Here is a 17,008-nt window from a genome sequence, read left to right on the forward strand (position 1 = left end):
AACAATAATAATGCTGGGTTTATAACAATGTTTTTTGACAAAACAAAAAAAGAAATCTATTTTATTGTGAAGTTCCATAGTGGAAGCCCTATGGCATTCCACACAGACAGTGGTGGTGTGTTTTATGATCACGTGATCATGTGATCGGCGCAGTGGATTCCTTCCTGCAGCTGCTCGCTTTGCTTTGGATCTGTTCTAGAACCTGGACTGGACCCAACCAGTGGACCGGTCCCCACCGGCCCGCCCCCTCCTCCTCCATCACACCACTACCGGTACCTATAGCCTCGGTCCTCATCTGACCAGGACCAGGAGGACCACCCAGGACCAGGACTCAGGAGGACCACCAGTACCATTCCAGGACCACCACCACCAGTGCCAGCAGCAGCGGCAGCAGCAGTAGTGTGGCTGCGTTACTATAGTTGTCTACCGCGGGGCCATGGTGGCTCTTTAGCCCGACTGGTTACGGACGGTACGCGGCTGGTTAGTTGATACGAGGTCCCGGGTTCGCCTCCCGGTCCGGCCAAGGCTATACATTAGCCCGATACAGTAGTAGGTCCGCTTCAGTCCCAGTCAGACAGACGGACCACCACCAACCAGACCACTGAGACCAGACCAGGCCGGGCCGGGCGGGGGGGACTCAGGGACGGACGGATGATGGCTAGCGGCAGCAGCGGGGTGGTGGTCCGCCGCGGCCGGTGCTCCGTGGTGCGCGGCGCGGCGCTGCGCGCCGTGCTGGAGCGCAGCGGCAGCGTCCTGTTCGACTGCGACGGCGTGCTGTGGAACGGCGAGGCCGCGGTGCCGCGCGCCGCCGAGGCCGTGCGCGCGCTCACCAGCCGCGGCAAGCAGGTCTTCTTCGTCACCAACAACTGCACGAGACCCAGGTGACGAATGACGATAATAATAATAATATATAGATAGATAAACAGTCAATCTACACAAGATCACAAGGCGTCATTTTGTTTTATTATATAATTTGTATGTCTGTTTTTATTATTTGTACGTCTAAATGTTATGAATGATGAATTGAACAAGGTGGACCCTCTTGTAAACAAGTGTGTAAAATGCTTTATTGGGTCGTCCACTCAGTTAACAGTCTTTGTATTGAGTTGTGCTTGAAATGTACTGTAATTCTGTTAATAAATACTTCAATCAATCAATAATTATTATTATTATTACTATTATAAGCATTATTATTTCATGAAAAGATGTTATTTGTGTCTTATTAAACACAGATTATAGGCTACTTTTGTATACTAATCAATACATTGGAAATCAATATATCAGTGACAGTTACCCATTTGATGAATTACTTCGACAGTAGGCCTATGTACTCTATAGAGCGTCGCAGTCAGAATGACGAGTGGCCCAGGAAATGAATCCCAATGCATTTCTCCCATAGGCTTTTCTTAAAGTATTTATTTAAAGACGGTTACGCCGCGGACAAAGCCAACTCGGATCGTGACAAATCATGACAATGAACACAATGTTTTGGGCCGATCAAATCATTAGAAAGAAGAACATAAAGGCAGGAGACAACACTATTTGTTTTTCTTCTTATAAATTATGGGAAAAATGCATTGGGATTCATTTCCTGGGCCACTCGTCGTTCTGAAAGGGGGAGGGACTGCGACGCTCTATAACGTAGTTGAAGTATAGAGCGTCGCAGCCCCGCCCCCTTTCATGACGCCGCCAGGCCCAGGAAATAGTTCCCAATGCATTTTTCCCATAGACATTTCAAAACATATGTATTTAAAGACCTTTTAAGCGTCGTACGAAGCCAACTCTTGTCGTGACAAATCATGACAACAAACACAATATTTTGGACCAAACAAATAATTACAAAGTGTAAAAAAGTGTTGTAACCTCACCTGCCGTTTTCTTCTTCTTTCTAATTATTTGTTCAGCCCGAAAAATTGTGTTTGTTGTCATGATTTGTCACGACAAGAGTTGTCTTTGTCCGCGGCGTAAAAACGTCTTTAAATAAATACTTTCTGAAAAGTCTATGAGGAAAATGAACAGGGATTTATTTTCCGGGTCACTCGATGGGGCGGGGCTGTGACGCTCTATAGGACTCAGAAAATGTCCCTGGGAGGGACGCATCTAAATCCTAAAGTCCACCCCCATGGTCCTAAAGTCCACCCCATGGTCCCTGGGACACAGTCACAGGCCACAGTCAATCACTGCATTGATTAACTGTGGCATTTTGAGGTGAAGTATACTTTTGGTCAACTGTTCCCTGTACCCACCGAGTATTTAATTTGTTGTTGTTTTGTGTCCACCAAACCGACGGCGCACGGCGCGACAATAACAACAACAACAACAACAACAGGGCCAACTACGTCACCAAGTTCAGCCGCCTGGGCTTCAGCGACGTCACCGAGGAGCAGATCTTCAGCTCCGCCTACTGCTCCGCCCAGTACCTGAGAGACGTGGCCAAGGTCCAGGAGGGAAAGGTAAGCTCCGCCCACTGCTCCGCCCAGTACCTGAGAGACGTGGCCAAGGTCCAGGAGGGAAAGGTAAGCTCCGCCCACTGCTCCGCCCAGTACCTGAGAGACGTGGCCAAGGTCCAGGAGGGAAAGGTAAGCTCCGCCCACTGCTCCGCCCACTGCTCCGCCCAGTACCTGAGAGACGTGGCCAAGGTCCAGGAGGGAAAGGTAAGCTCCGCCCACTGCTCCGCCCAGTACCTGAGAGACATGGCCAAGGTCCAGGAGGGAAAGGTAAGCTCCGCCCACTGCTCCGCCCAGTACCTGAGAGACATGGCCAAGGTCCAGGAAGGAAAGGTAAGCTCCGCCCACTGCTCCGCCCAGTACCTGAGAGACAGGGCCAAGGTCCAGGAAGGAAAGGTAAGCTCCGCCCACTGCTCCGCCCAGTACCTGAGAGACGTGGCCAAGGTCCAGGAAGGAAAGGTAAGCTCCGCCCACTGCTCCGCCCAGTACCTGAGAGACAGGGCCAAGGTCCAGGAGGGAAAGGTACCGTTGTGTTGGTGGTGGCTCTGTCTGTCGCCAGGAATGGTTCCGGCGAGCCGCCCCGTGTCCGAAACGGTAGAGAAGTGACAGAGTTACCGTGTGCCGGTCCCTCTACTGTACCCTCTACTGTACTGTGCTGTACTGTACTGTACTGTACTGTACTGTACTGGCACACCCGAAATCATCATATATATACAGTTAATATGTGCGTGGTGGTTGGGAGTGGTTGCACCACTCAAAAAATAAAGTGCTGTACCCTGCCCTTTTTTTCTAATTATTTGATCGGCCCCAAAACGTGTTTATTGTCATGATTTGTCACAACAAGAGTTAAAGAGCGTAAAAAAAGGAATTATCTTCCGGACACATCGTGGTCATGGAAGGGGGCGGGACCGCGAAGGTCCAACGACAAACATGGGGGGTCGGCGGCATATCATTCTGGGGCTCCTTAACATGAAATGGTTTGGGAACAACTGATACAGAAATGTGTGGAAACTGGTTGAAATGGGTAAAAAAAAAAAAACGCAAAGGTATTTGAGTAAAGGTACCTTGTGTTTGTGGTGGCAGGGCTCCAGGTGTTTGAGTAAAGGTACCTTGTGTTTGTGGTGGTGGGGCTCCAGGTGTTTGAGTAAAGGTACCTTGTGTTTGTTTTGTGGCTCCAGGTGTTTGAGTAAAGGTACCTTGTGTTTGTTTCGTGGCTCCAGGTGTTTGAGTAAAGGTACCTTGTGTTTGTTTTGTGGCTCCAGGTGTTTGAGTAAAGGTACCTTGTGTTTGTTTCGTGGCTCCAGGTGTTTGTGATCGGCTGCCAGGCCATCCGTACGGAGCTTCAGGAGGCCGGGGTGTCGGTGGTGGAGGAGGTGGAGCCGGGCTGCCAGACGGGCACCATCTACGACTACCCGCTGGACCCCGACGTCAGGGCGGTGCTGGTGGGCTACGACGAGCACTTCAACTTCATCAAGCTGGCCAAGGCCTGCTGCTACCTCCAGAACCCCGACTGCCTGTTCCTGGCCACCGACCCGGACCCCTGGCACCCGCTCAGAGGGGGCCGGATAGCACCAGGTAGAGAGTGTGTGTGTGTGTGTGTGTGTGTGTGTGTGTGTGTGTGTGTGTGTGTGTGTGTGTGTGTGTGTGTGTGTGTGTGTGTGTGTGTGTGTGTGTGTGTGTGTGTGTGCGCGCGCGCGCGTGCATCAAGGTTATAATAAAAAATGAAAACTAGAATAAAAAAAAAACTTTTAGTTCACTGAAAAACTAATAAAAAATAAAAATAAATTTAGAAAACGATAACTAAACTGAAACTGAAATTATAGACAAAATACCCTTAGTTTAATCAATATTTATATGCCTTTCGGATAGTTTTACGGCAGTGGGTTAATAAATAATAACTCTGATAGTTTCCAGACATCCAGGAGCTTCTCAGACTGCCACAGTGGTTATTCTCTGATTGGCCACGAGGGGGCAGCATTGGACTAGAAATGACAGGCCAGGCAGCAAATTCAGAATTCAGTCCTTGAGGATGGATGTCCGTTAGTAAAAGATAATAGTTCTGCCCACTATTTAAAGGTGGTGTTGTGATGATATGTGATATGATATGATATGAATATATATATATGAGTTATTGTGATAGTAATCATTGCACTACCTCTTTAGTCAACATAAAATAAATATACATACAAAGTATACACAATGATAAAGTTGCAGATCTACAAGCTCAAAATGTGAGCTCAAGTAGGGCAGTGGTTCCCAAACTGTGGTGCGTGCTTGTAGAGCAAGTGCAAAATGACTTATACTGGATCTCTTGTCCACTAGTCCCTTGCTAACATTTTAGTCCTTTGTTGACGGTATATTGTCAGTATAGTTTTAGTCATCATATAGCATAGTTTTCATTTAGTTTCCATGCAGTTTTCGTCAGTGAAAAGAGGTAGTCGATTAAGCTTATTGCTTTTCTAAAACGGTTACAAACATATAGCAATATTAACCTAGCCTCGGAAACCCAGACGTTTTTATTTCCAGGGAGAAAAAAAAAGTCCGACTAGTCCACTTCAATATGGCATAGAGTAGCACAAACATCGCTCACTCTCTGCTGATTTCTGATCGTCTGCACCTTTGAAAAATTGACACACACACACCCGTACACACACACACACACACACACACACACACACACACACACTCCTCTCTCGCTCTAATTAATTAGTCTCATGTCCAGCAGCTGCGCACAGTTTCTGCCGGCGGATCCTGCCGGGAGCTGCCTATGCCATAGAAAGCATAGGTGAGTTCCAGGCTATATTAACCTAATAAAACTATTAAATCCACAAAAGTATCTACGCTTTGCGCCACCAGAGCGAGCGAGCCAGAGCCACAACACTTCCTTGTTTTGCTCGGCAAGTAGCCTATGTGACGGGAGAATAGCGCTTGATGTCTTTACGGGGCTGCCTGGAGCCACACATTTACAGTCATATAATAAACTTTAGCCGGGCGGTGCTTATATAGACGCCCGCACGGCATGTGTTTGTAAAGCAATCAAGCGCTCCCCTTCCCCAGTTCAGCTACAAGGCTGCAGTTTGATACAAAGTGACTGAAGGTGTGGGTTATCGGTGAAATTTACACCGGTCACGTGACGGTAACCAGCCAATCAGAATGAAGTATTGGGACTACCCGTTTTAGAATGAACATTTTTCGTCTTAGTTTTAGTCTTAGTTAATAGTTATAGGTAGGGGATTCCCGTTATGAACGATTCAAAATCGATTCATAATTTCCAAAAATCGATTTCTTTATTATTATTATTATTTTTTTTTAGATTTTATTTCTGGTTAGTTACAGGAGTTTTCACTACATGGTGTTTATAATATGAAATGTAAGCTCACCCTAACCCTCACCCTTACAGTAAACATCATGTCTTCAGTCATATCACTACATGGTGTTTATAATATGAAATGTAAGCTCACCCTAACCCTCACCCTTACAGTAAACATCATGTCTTCAGTCATATCACTACATGGTGTTTATAATATGAAATGTAAGCTCACCCTAACCCTCACCCTTACAGTAAACATCATGTCTTCAGTCATATCACTACATGGTGTTTATAATATGAAATGTAAGCTCACCCTAACCCTCACCCTTACAGTAAACATCATGTCTTCAGTCATTTTCAAGTTAATCACTTCAGTTGGCTGGAGTAGATTGTGATGAAATCCTATGTATTGAATCAAGAATCATTTTGAATAGAGAATAGTTTCGAATCTGGAAAAAAAATCTTTTGAATAAATAAATAAATCGTTTTTGGAGAATCGAGAATCGTAGAATCGAAAAAATTTTGAATCGAATCGTGACCCCAAGAATCGGAATTGAATCGAATTGTGGGACACCCAAAGATTCACAGCCCTAGTTATAGGCTATACGTAACAGTGATTCTCTCACTCTCTCTCTGCTATAGGCTATAACAGTGATAGTCTCTCTCTCTCTGCTATAGGCTATAACAGTGATAGTCTCTCTCTCTCTCTGCTATAGGCTATAACAGTGATAGTCTCTCTCTCTCTCTGCTATAGGCTATAACAGTGATTCTCTCTCTCTCTCTGCTATAGGCTATAACAGTGATAGTCTCTCTCTCTCTCTGCTATAGGCTATAACAGTGATAGTCTCTCTCTCTCTGCTATAGGCTATAACAGTGATAGTCTCTCTCTCTCTGCTATAGGCTATAACAGTGATAGTCTCTCTCTCTCTGCTATAGGCTATAACAGTGATAGTCTCTCTCTCTGCTATAGGCTATAACAGTGATAGTCTCTCTCTCTCTCTCTCTCTGCTATAGGCTATAACAGTGATAGTCTCTCTCTCTCTCTGCTATAGGCTATAACAGTGATAGTCTCTCTCTCTCTGCTATAGGCTATAACAGTGATAGTCTCTCTCTCTGCTATAGGCTATAACAGTGATAGTCTCTCTCTGCTATAGGCTATAACAGTGATAGTCTCTCTCTCTCTCTCTCTGCTATAGGCTATAACAGTGATTCTCTCTCTCTCTCTGCTATAGGCTATAACAGTGATTCTCTCTCTCTCTCTGCTATAGGCTATAACAGTGATTCTCTCTCTCTCTCTGCTATAGGCTATAACAGTGATAGTCTCTCTCTCTCTCTGCTATAGGCTATAACAGTGATTCTCTCTCTGCTATAGGCTATAACAGTGATAGTCTCTCTCTCTCTCTGCTATAGGCTATAACAGTGATTCTCTCTCTGCTATAGGCTATAACAGTGATAGTCTCTCTCTCTCTCTGCTATAGGCTATAACAGTGATAGTCTCTCTCTGCTATAGGCTATAACAGTGATTCTCTCTCTCTCTCTGCTATAGGCTATAACAGTGATTCTCTCTCTCTCTCTGCTATAGGCTATAACAGTGATAGTCTCTCTCTCTCTGCTATAGGCTATAACAGTGATAGTCTCTCTCTCTCTGCTATAGGCTATAACAGTGATAGTCTCTCTCTCTCTCTCTCTCTCTCTCTCTCTGCTATAGGCTATAATAGTGATAGTCTCTCTCTCTCTGCTATAGGCTATAACAGTGATTCTCTCTCTCTCTCTCTCTCTGCTATAGGCTATAACAGTGATAGTCTCTCTCTCTCTCTCTCCCTAGGCTCGGGCAGCCTGACGGCGGCCGTAGAGACGGCCAGCGGCCGCGTGGCCACGGTGGTGGGGAAGCCCGGCCGCTTCATGTTCGACTGCATCGCGGCGCAGTTCTCCGGCGTGGAGCCGGCGGGCTCTCTGATGGTGGGCGACCGCCTGGAGACGGACATCCTGTTCGGCCACCGCTGCGGCCTGGCCGCCACCATGCTCACGCTGACGGGCGTGTCCACGCTGCAGGAGGCGCTGCTGCGCCGCGACCAGGAGGACCACGGCGCCGCCGGGAAGGAGGGCCTGGCGCCCGACTACGTGGTGGACAGCGTGGCGGATTTCATCGAGGCCTACCGGGAAGAGGAGGGGGAGGGGGAGGGGGAGGAGGAGGGCTGATGATTGGAGGAGGAGGAGGAGGGCTGATGATTGGAGGAGGAGGAGGAGGGCTGATGATTGGAGGAGGAGGAGGAGGAGGTGTTAGGGATCATAGATATATATATAAAAAAGGCCAGAGTAATCTAGTAGGAGAGTAGAGACACGCTTTGATCTCGCCGCAAAGCGGGTGTCTATGGGCTATAGTTCCAAACATTGGAACTATCCCATTGAGACAAAGCGGGGTGCCTCTGGGCTATAGTTCCAAACATTGGAACTATCCCATTGAGACAAAGCGGGGTGCCTCTGGGCTATAGTTCCAAACATTGGAACTATCCCATTGAGACAAAGCGGGGTGCCTCTGGGCTATAGTTCCAAACATTGGAACTATCCCATTGAGACAAAGCGGGGTGCCTATGGGCTATAGTTCCAAACATTGGAACTATCCCATTGAGACAAAGCGGGGTGCCTCTGGGCTATAGTTCCAAACATTGGAACTATCCCATTGAGACAAAGCGGGGTGCCTCTGGGCTATAGTTCCAAACATTGGAACTATCCCATTGAGACAAAGCGGGGTGCCTCTGGGCTATAGTTCCAAACATTGGAACTATCCCATTGAGACAAAGCAGGGTGCCTATGGGCTATAGTTCCAAACATTGGAACTATCCCATTGAGACAAAGCGGGGTGCCTATGGGCTATAGTTCCAAACATTGCTCCTATTGGCTGGAACTATCCCATTGACATAGAATGAGCACATCCTCATTCCATTGTTACTATGGGAGTCAACGCTATAGTGTCGCCTCTCTCTTACTATATTACTCTGAGAAAGGCTAGATGGCTCCGCCCCCCGCTGTCGGCCAATGGAGAGCGACGTTGCTACGGTATGTGGCGGCCATCTTGCTCCAGGTAGCTCGCCTACTCATAACATTGTGTCTATGGACTTTTTAAACGGTCTGGTTCGTTATGAACGTCAGAGACGTCAGCATGCAGGACATGTATGCTACTTTTGTATGACGTTCATATGAAAAATCACATTAAGTGTCCTGAATCATAGCCACGTTAATAATGTTTGTAATAAACCAAGCCGTTTGTAAATCTGTCAGAAATGTGAGCGAGTTATGAGTATTTTAGTTTTGAGCTGTTCGGCTACCACAGAACGTAGGACTGTAGCATGATGGCCGCCGGAGAGTCCGCCTTGCGCCATCTAGCCTTTATATATATATATATATATATATATATGTATATATATATATATATATATATATATGTCTATGTTAGGGATGGGACCATATGAAAATGTCATGATTATTGTGGCAAAATGTATTGTGATTAACGATACTATTGTCGCTATAATCAAAATTATGCTTAAAACTTTTAAAATTACACTTTTTGTTCCCCCTATTCCGGGGGGGAACATTTCCGCCAAAAAATAGCAGATCTACAAACTCGCCACGAGTTGTGTGTTGCAACGCGTGGTAAGCTTGTAGAGCTTGTGTAGATTAGTATTTGCAAAAACGAATTGATTTGTGTAGAGTGAAATAAGAGTGCGCTATTTACAGGTCCATTTGATTGAAATAGAGGGTTTAAAAGTGGTACTGAATTTGCAGCTCAACAGAAGTTAATTCGTCCTAGTGAATGAATGCCGGAGGACAATTTCACCATACATACAAATCTCCACGATAGAGTTATTATTGCGAGAGCTTTTTATCGCGACGAACGATAATAGCCATTATCGTCCCATCCCTGAGGAGGTACTGCAGTGCGTGCCATTATCGTCCCATCCCTGAGGAGGTACTGCAGTGCGTGCCTTTATCGTCCCATCCCTGAGGAGGTACTGCAGGGCGTGCCTTTATCGTCCCATCCCTGAGGAGGTACTGCAGTGCGTGCCTTTATCGTCCCATCCCTGAGGAGGTACTGCAGGGCTTAGTAGCTGCCATTTGCTTAGTAAAAAAACGTTCTCGTTTGGATTGTGGTGATAATTATGATGGACGAAGTCAAATAGCACAATAAGAAAGTTGTGTGTTAACTTGCAGTAATGGATTTTCTCAGTGGAGTGCTAAGAGCCAAAAGCCAGTATCTCAAAAGTAGGAATTTAACAATAAAAATCCGCAAAAGGTAATAATAATAATAATAATAAATAATAATAAAGGAAGGTAGAACATAATACTGGAGGACAAAGTACTCAAAATTCTTGGCCAATTAAAAAAGTGCCAATAAAATAAGTGGAAATGTGAGAACCTTTTTGTCCAACATTTATTTCAAATACGACAATGTTGCTTTCTCGCTAAATACCTCGATATCGATACTGTGAAGATCACATGATTTAACGTTTTAATTTAAATGTTATTAATTAAATTATAATTTATTTTTATTTTATTTATTTTTTCCAAAATGTCACGAATAGCTGATCTGATGCATTGTGAGCTTGTAGAATTTTGCCTTCTTTTTACATTTTTGTATAGTTATTAATTATGCTACTGATATTCATAATCCCAGGCGATATCCAATCTGAGATCACAATCTCGATATAATATATGATCCATATACCGACTGTAATAAGGGACTGGATGATGACATTTTGAAATGTAATCAGTTCTTAGTTTGCCCTCCAAATTGGAATAAGCAACGTGAATCATTGTGATTACTTCCAAAAGTCACGATTACGTTTGATGATTATTTCGGATTACTTTGTAAAGAAATGTTTGGATGTTTTTAACCCATAATATCAAAACAAACAGAAGACCACCTTCCAAAATAAGGCTATGGAACAAAGAGGGTTGATTATTTTGATTTGTGACTGTAATTTTTGTTTTTTTTGCTATGTAATTGTACAAGATTGTGGTCATATTGGCTTTGTCGTTAACCCATTCTGAGCGGGAATCCCTTTTGGTGCTAGCATTATGTTATGCTTTAGCTATTGAAAAATAGCAGATCTACAAGCTCATAGCGCGCCACCGAGTGGCGCGCTATGAGCTTGTAGGTCTGCTATTTTAGAAAAATCGAAGAGCGACTGACATAGAAGACATTTCTAGAATCTGATCTCAGGTCAGAATGGGTTAAATGAACTTCTAAACAAACCCCAGCGTCTCCATGCTGGGAGAACCTTGGCGGAGAACAACAGCTCGTCAAAGCTCACGGCGTGTCGTGACTTGTCGATCGGCCACTTTACTTAAAGATCTTCATTAATGTCGAGCGAAAACAGAAAAGACACCGGTAAAGAGCCCTGAGGTACTCCTACATACAGTATATACAGTATAAGGGTTCAAATGGATGAGGGGTCACTGGTCCGTCCTCAACCCAGCTGCTCATGGTCAGACGGAAAGGACAACTTCTCCCTCTTTTGCAACCAGATCTTATTTTAATGATGTTTAAGGACACAAGCAACACTATCTCGGGGTAATGTGTGTTTTTACTGGATATTTTAGTATTTCAAAGTGTCTGTGATGTCACGGACACAAAGGGGCGGCGTTGCCCAAATATGGGCATACGCCGGAATCACCGCAATTTTCTGCATTCATCATTCCAGCGTGAACTTGAACTTTGGCGTGCGCCCGGCCAAATATCACGTCGTAGGCTTTGTCCTCAGCGTGCGCCCGGCCAAATATCACGTCGTAGGCTTTGTGCGCCCGGCCAAATATCACGTCGTAGGCTTTGTCCTCAGCGTGCGCCCGGCCAAATATCACGTCGTAGGCTTTGTCCTCAGCGTGCGCCCGGCCAAATATCACGTCGTAGGCTTTGTCCTCACCCGTTTGAGGCAGATTTGACGCTCCATTGATAAATGAGGGACTACTCAGTAAGACAGCCCTCTCCACAAGGTGGGGTGAGTGCAGCAAAGCATCATGGTCATTGTAGTCCAGCAGTGAGACCCGTGTCCATGACATCACAGACACTTTGAAATACTAAAATATCAAAAAACCCACATAAAACCCTCCCAGGAAAGGGTTTCTCGTCTCCCAAACATCATTCAAATAAGGATCTGGTTGCAAAAGGGGTGAAGTGGGCCTTTAATGGAACCTGCAGCGGAGACGAGACTGCAGTGGTTTGGAAAGATGGACTTATGTGGCATTGAGTAAATAACGTAAAGCATGCCCAAATTAATGCATGTGTAAAGTATATGAGATCATCAGACTCGATGAAGATGTGCGTGCAATGAATGGAACTTTTATTTTTTTGATAATTCTTTATTTCAAGGAAATGAACTTTTCTCACGGGCAGTTGCTAGAACGACACAGACTTTGCAACCAAGAAATGCTACACTGCAGCGAGCACATACGAGCACGAGAGCAACTAGTATCCAAGGAGGTACGGTACAACGTCGGCTTAACGTCGCTAACAGACCAAACAAGGGTGTTCAATACCATCATAACGAGCACACCGTTCAAAGTTAATGGGGTTTCGGAGGAAAAGAACATGGCTGGACACATCCATTGGAATCAAAGGAGAAGTGGTGCGCCCTGGTGGTGTGCCCTGGTGGTGCGCCCTAGCTGTTATATTCAGTTCCTCCAGCTGTGTATGGTACGCTTTTCAGTGTGCTAGAGTAGACTCCCTTGTTGGGAGGTTGCTCCCATTGCTCAGGTGGAGCGCAACACCTACCATCAGCTCCCAGTACTTACAACACCTACCATCAGCTCCCAGTACTTACAACAACACATACCATCAGCTCCCAGTACTTACAACAACACCTACCATCAGCTCCCAGTACTTACAACAACACCTACCATCAGCTCCTAGTACTTACAACACCTACCATCAGCTCCTAGTACTTAAAACACCTACCAGTACTTACAACACCTACCATCAGCTCCTAGTACTTACAACAACACCTACCATCAGCTCCTAGTACTTACAACACCTACCATCAGCTCCTAGTACTTACAACAACACCTACCATCAGCTCCTAGTACTTACAACACCTACCATCAGCTCCTAGTACTTAAAACACCTACCAGTACTTACAACACCTACCATCAGCTCCTAGTACTTACAACAACACCTACCATCAGCTCCTAGTACTTACAACACCTACCATCAGCTCCTAGTACTTACAACAACACCTACCATCAGCTCCCAGTACTTACAACACCTACCATCAGCTCCTAGTACTTACGACACATACCATCAGCTCCTATTGTACTTACAACACCTACCATCATCTCCCAGTACTTACAACACCTATACCATCATCTCCCAGTACTTACAACAACACCTACCATCAGCTACCTGTACTTAACAAAACTTAGTTATCCAAGCCGTGCAAGTGTGATGCCGAGTTGCTGCCGGTGCCCGCCGGGATCAGGATCAAACACAAAACCCTTGTGGTCCAAAAAAAAGCCAAGTGCTCTTCTACAGACTGGGCAACCTGCACAATACAATACACTTCATTTCTTCTACAGACTGGGCAACCTGCACAATACAATACACTTCATTTCTTCTACAGACTGGGCAACCTGCACAATACAATACACTTCATTTCTTCTACAGACTGGGCAACCTGCACAATACAATACACTTCATTTCTTCTACAGACTGGGCAACCTGCACAATACAATACACTTCATTTCTTCTACAGACTGGGCAACCTGCACAATACAATACACTTCATTTCTTCTACAGACTGGGCAACCTGCACAATACAATACACTTCATTTCTTCTACAGACTGGGCAACCTGCACAATACAATAGACTTCATTTCTTCTACAGACTGGGCAACCTGCACAATACAATACACTTAATTTCTTCTACAGACTGGGCAACCTGCACAATACAATACACTTCATTTCTTCTACAGACTGGGCAACCTGCACAATACAATACACTTCATTTATTCTACAGACTGGGCAACCTGCACAATACAATACACTTCATTTCTTCTACAGACTGGGCAACCTGCACAATACAATAGACTTCATTTCTTCTACAGACTGGGCAACCTGCACAATACAATACACTTCATTTCTTCTACAGACTGGGCAACCTGCACAATACAATACACTTCATTTCTTCTACAGACTGGGCAACCTGCACAATACAATACACTTCATTTCTTCTACAGACTGGGCAACCTGCACAATACAATACACTTCATTTCTTCTACAGACTGGGCAACCTGCACAATACAATACACTTAATTTCCTCTACAGACTGGGCAACCTGCACAATACAATACACTTAATTTCCTCTACAGACTGGGCAACCTGCACAATACAATAGACTTCATTTCTTCTACAGACTGGGCAACCTGCACAATACAATACAATTCATTTCTTCTACAGACTGGGCAACCTGCACAATACAATACACTTCATTTCTTCTACAGACTGGGCAACCTGCACAATACAATAGACTTCATTTCTTCTACAGACTGGGCAACCTGCACAATACAATACACTTCATTTCTTCTACAGACTGGGCAACCTGCACAATACAATAGACTTCATCTGAGAGAAAGTGTTCAAAACGTCTGGAAAGACTACATTTGAGAGAAAGTGTTCAAAACGTCTGGAAATCTAAAGAATCTCACGTTTAAGTGGCATTAGTCTTCACTTGTAACGCCAAACACCGATATGGTGTTTAGAGCTGAATGTTTGGGGGGAAATATTGAGTTGAATTGTTGTGATTAAGTTAGCGTTTTCTTTTTTTTCCTTTAAGTGAAGTTAAGCTACTGAAATTGCATTAGTTACTGTTGCAATGTTGATAAGTTGTTCAGCCCTAAAGTAGGGCATTAGCAGTGCCAGCCATGCTGCGGTTCCTCTACATAACAAATAGGCCATTCATTTTCCCAGAGATTTACAAAAATATTTATATCAATTACTTCTAATTGATATACTGTAGCTATGTTTTGAAAATCTCTATGGCAGCGTTTCAACCAGTGGTCCTTGAGGGGGTTCCAGGTGGTCCCCAGCTACATGGTAAACATTTCAACCAGTGGTCCTTGAGGGGGTTCCAGGTGGTCCCCAGCTACATGGGGGGTCCTTGAGGGGGTTCCAGGTGGTCCCCAGCTACATGGGGGGTCCTTGAGGGGGTTCCCGGTGGTCCCCAGCTACATGGGGGGTCCTTGAGGGGGTTCCAGGTGGTCCCCAGCTACATGGGGGGTCCTTGAGGGGGTTCCCGGTGGTCCCCAGCTACATGGGGGGTCCTTGAGGGGGTTCCAGGTGGTCCCCAGCTACATGGGGGGTCCTTGAGGGGGTTCCAGGTGGTCCCCAGCTACATGGGGGGTCCTTGAGGGGGTTCCAGGTGGTCCCCAGCTACATGGGGGGTCCTTGAGGGGGTTCCCGGTGGTCCCCAGCTACATGGGGGGTCCTTGAGGGGGTTCCAGGTGGTCCCCAGCTACATGGGGGGTCCTTGAGGGGGTTCCAGGTGGTCCCCAGCTACATGGGGGGTCCTTGAGGGGGTTCCAGGTGGTCCCCAGCTACATGGGGGGTCCTTGAGGGGGTTCCAGGTGGTCCCCAGCTACATGGGGGGTCCTTGAGGGGGTTCCAGGTGGTCCCCAGCTACATGGGGGGTCCTTGAGGGGGTTCCAGGTGGTCCCCAGCTACATGGGGGGTCCTTGAGGGGGTTCCAGGTGGTCCCCAGCTACATGGGGGGTCCTTGAGGGGGTTCCAGGTGGTCCCCAGCTACATGGGGGGTCCTTGAGGGGGTTCCCGGTGGTCCCCAGCTACATGGTAAACAAATATATGCCCTTATATAAGGTCCATTCTCCAGAGAGTAAAATGAAACCAAATGCATCCGTAAGGGTCCATTTATTTTTATGCTCTCAAGAGTTAAATTCTTGTTAAACATCTGCATTACTTAATTTACAAAAAGTCTACACAATTAGAGAATGTAGAATTGCTTTTTTTATCAACGTTTGCCTGTTATCTCTCCTAATGGTACCAACACCAACAGCATGGAAACGTGGACAAAATCTTATCCAACGACAATAAAATAGACTACGTTTTGGGTCTGAGAGGCATAATGGTGGGCCATGGCTCAAATACCAAATGAAATAAACAATGAGCCTTTTGGTGTGAAAGAGGTCAAAAAACCACTGCTTAAATAGGGGGGAAATGAATGGCCAATTTTTGAGTGGCACCGTCCACTGCTATGCCCGATTGGTGTTTCAACGGCGCGGCCAGAATGATGTTTCCAGACCTTTTGGACACAATACAATGTTTGTCATAATGTAATAATAATAACACAATACAATGTGTCATAATGTAATAATAATAACACCAGTGCTGTGCGTGTGCTGCTGTGGTTTTGAATTGACTGTAGGTTAAATTTTGTTTTTTTTAGAGACAACCTATAGCTAGGTCATATAGCATTATAATTACACACAAATAAACTGATATTACATATCAGTTGATTAAAGTGTTGAAGAAGGCCAGAGTTAACTTACCAGCTTATGTTGTACCACGATTTCAACAATTAAAGCACTTTGGTCTGAATGGCTTGGGAGTCGTTCCTGTAGTTTCTGCATGGTGTCACTGTTGGGAGTTGTACTTTCTGCATGTTGTCACTGTTGGGAGTTGTAGTTTCTGCATGTTGTAACACTGTTTGGAGTTGTAGTTTCTGCATGTTGTCACTGTTTGGAGTTGTAGTTTCTGCATGTTGTCACTGTTGGGAGTTGTAGTTTCTGCATGTTGTCACTGTTGGGAGTTGTACTTTCTGCATGTTGTCACTGTTGGGAGTTGTAGTTTCTGCATGTTGTAACACTGTTTGGAGTTGTAGTTTCTGCATGTTGTCACTGTTGGGAGTTGTAGTTTCTGCATGTTGTAACACTGTTTGGAGTTGTAGTTTCTGCATGTTGTCACTGTTGGGAGTTGTACTTTCTGCATGTTGTCACTGTTGGGAGTTGTAGTTTCTGCATGTTGTAACACTGTTTGGAGTTGTAGTTTCTGCATGTTGTCACTGTTTGGAGTTGTAGTTTCTGCATGGTGTCACTGTTGGGAGTTGTACTTTCTGCATGTTGTCACTGTTGGGAGTTGTAGTTTCTGCATGTTGTAACACTGTTTGGAGTTGTAGTTTCTGCATGTTGTCACTGTTTGGAGTTGTAGTTTCTGCATGTTGTCACTGTTGGGAGTTGTAGTTTCTGC

At 45.3% G+C, this 17,008-nt stretch overlaps 1 protein-coding gene and 1 long non-coding RNA gene across 2 annotated transcripts; one reads left to right on the forward strand and one right to left on the reverse strand.

Annotated features, from left to right (window-relative positions):
• Window positions 1–478: 478 nt before the first annotated feature.
• On the forward strand, window positions 479–7,956 carry LOC310878587 (chronophin-like; the record flags this gene model as incomplete). Its single annotated transcript, XM_083792936.1, has 4 exons — window positions 479–881; window positions 2,330–2,453; window positions 3,752–4,022; window positions 7,583–7,956. Exons 1-4 carry the CDS (start codon window positions 652–654, stop codon window positions 7,954–7,956), a joined length of 999 nt encoding a protein of 332 aa, XP_083649062.1. The 5' UTR covers window positions 479–651.
• A 4,596-nt stretch (window positions 7,957–12,552) lies between these two features.
• On the reverse strand, window positions 12,553–14,817 carry LOC310878697. Its single transcript, XR_014570911.1, has 3 exons — window positions 14,349–14,817; window positions 13,140–13,292; window positions 12,553–12,955 (listed from the first exon to the last, which is right to left on the reverse strand). It is a non-coding gene; the product is annotated as an uncharacterized lncRNA (long non-coding RNA).
• Between the last annotated feature and the right edge of the window lie 2,191 nt (window positions 14,818–17,008).

Source organism: Protomyctophum parallelum (genome assembly GCF_964188405.1).
Source record: "Protomyctophum parallelum genome assembly, chromosome: 21".
Classification (NCBI taxonomy): domain Eukaryota; kingdom Metazoa; phylum Chordata; class Actinopteri; order Myctophiformes; family Myctophidae; genus Protomyctophum; species Protomyctophum parallelum.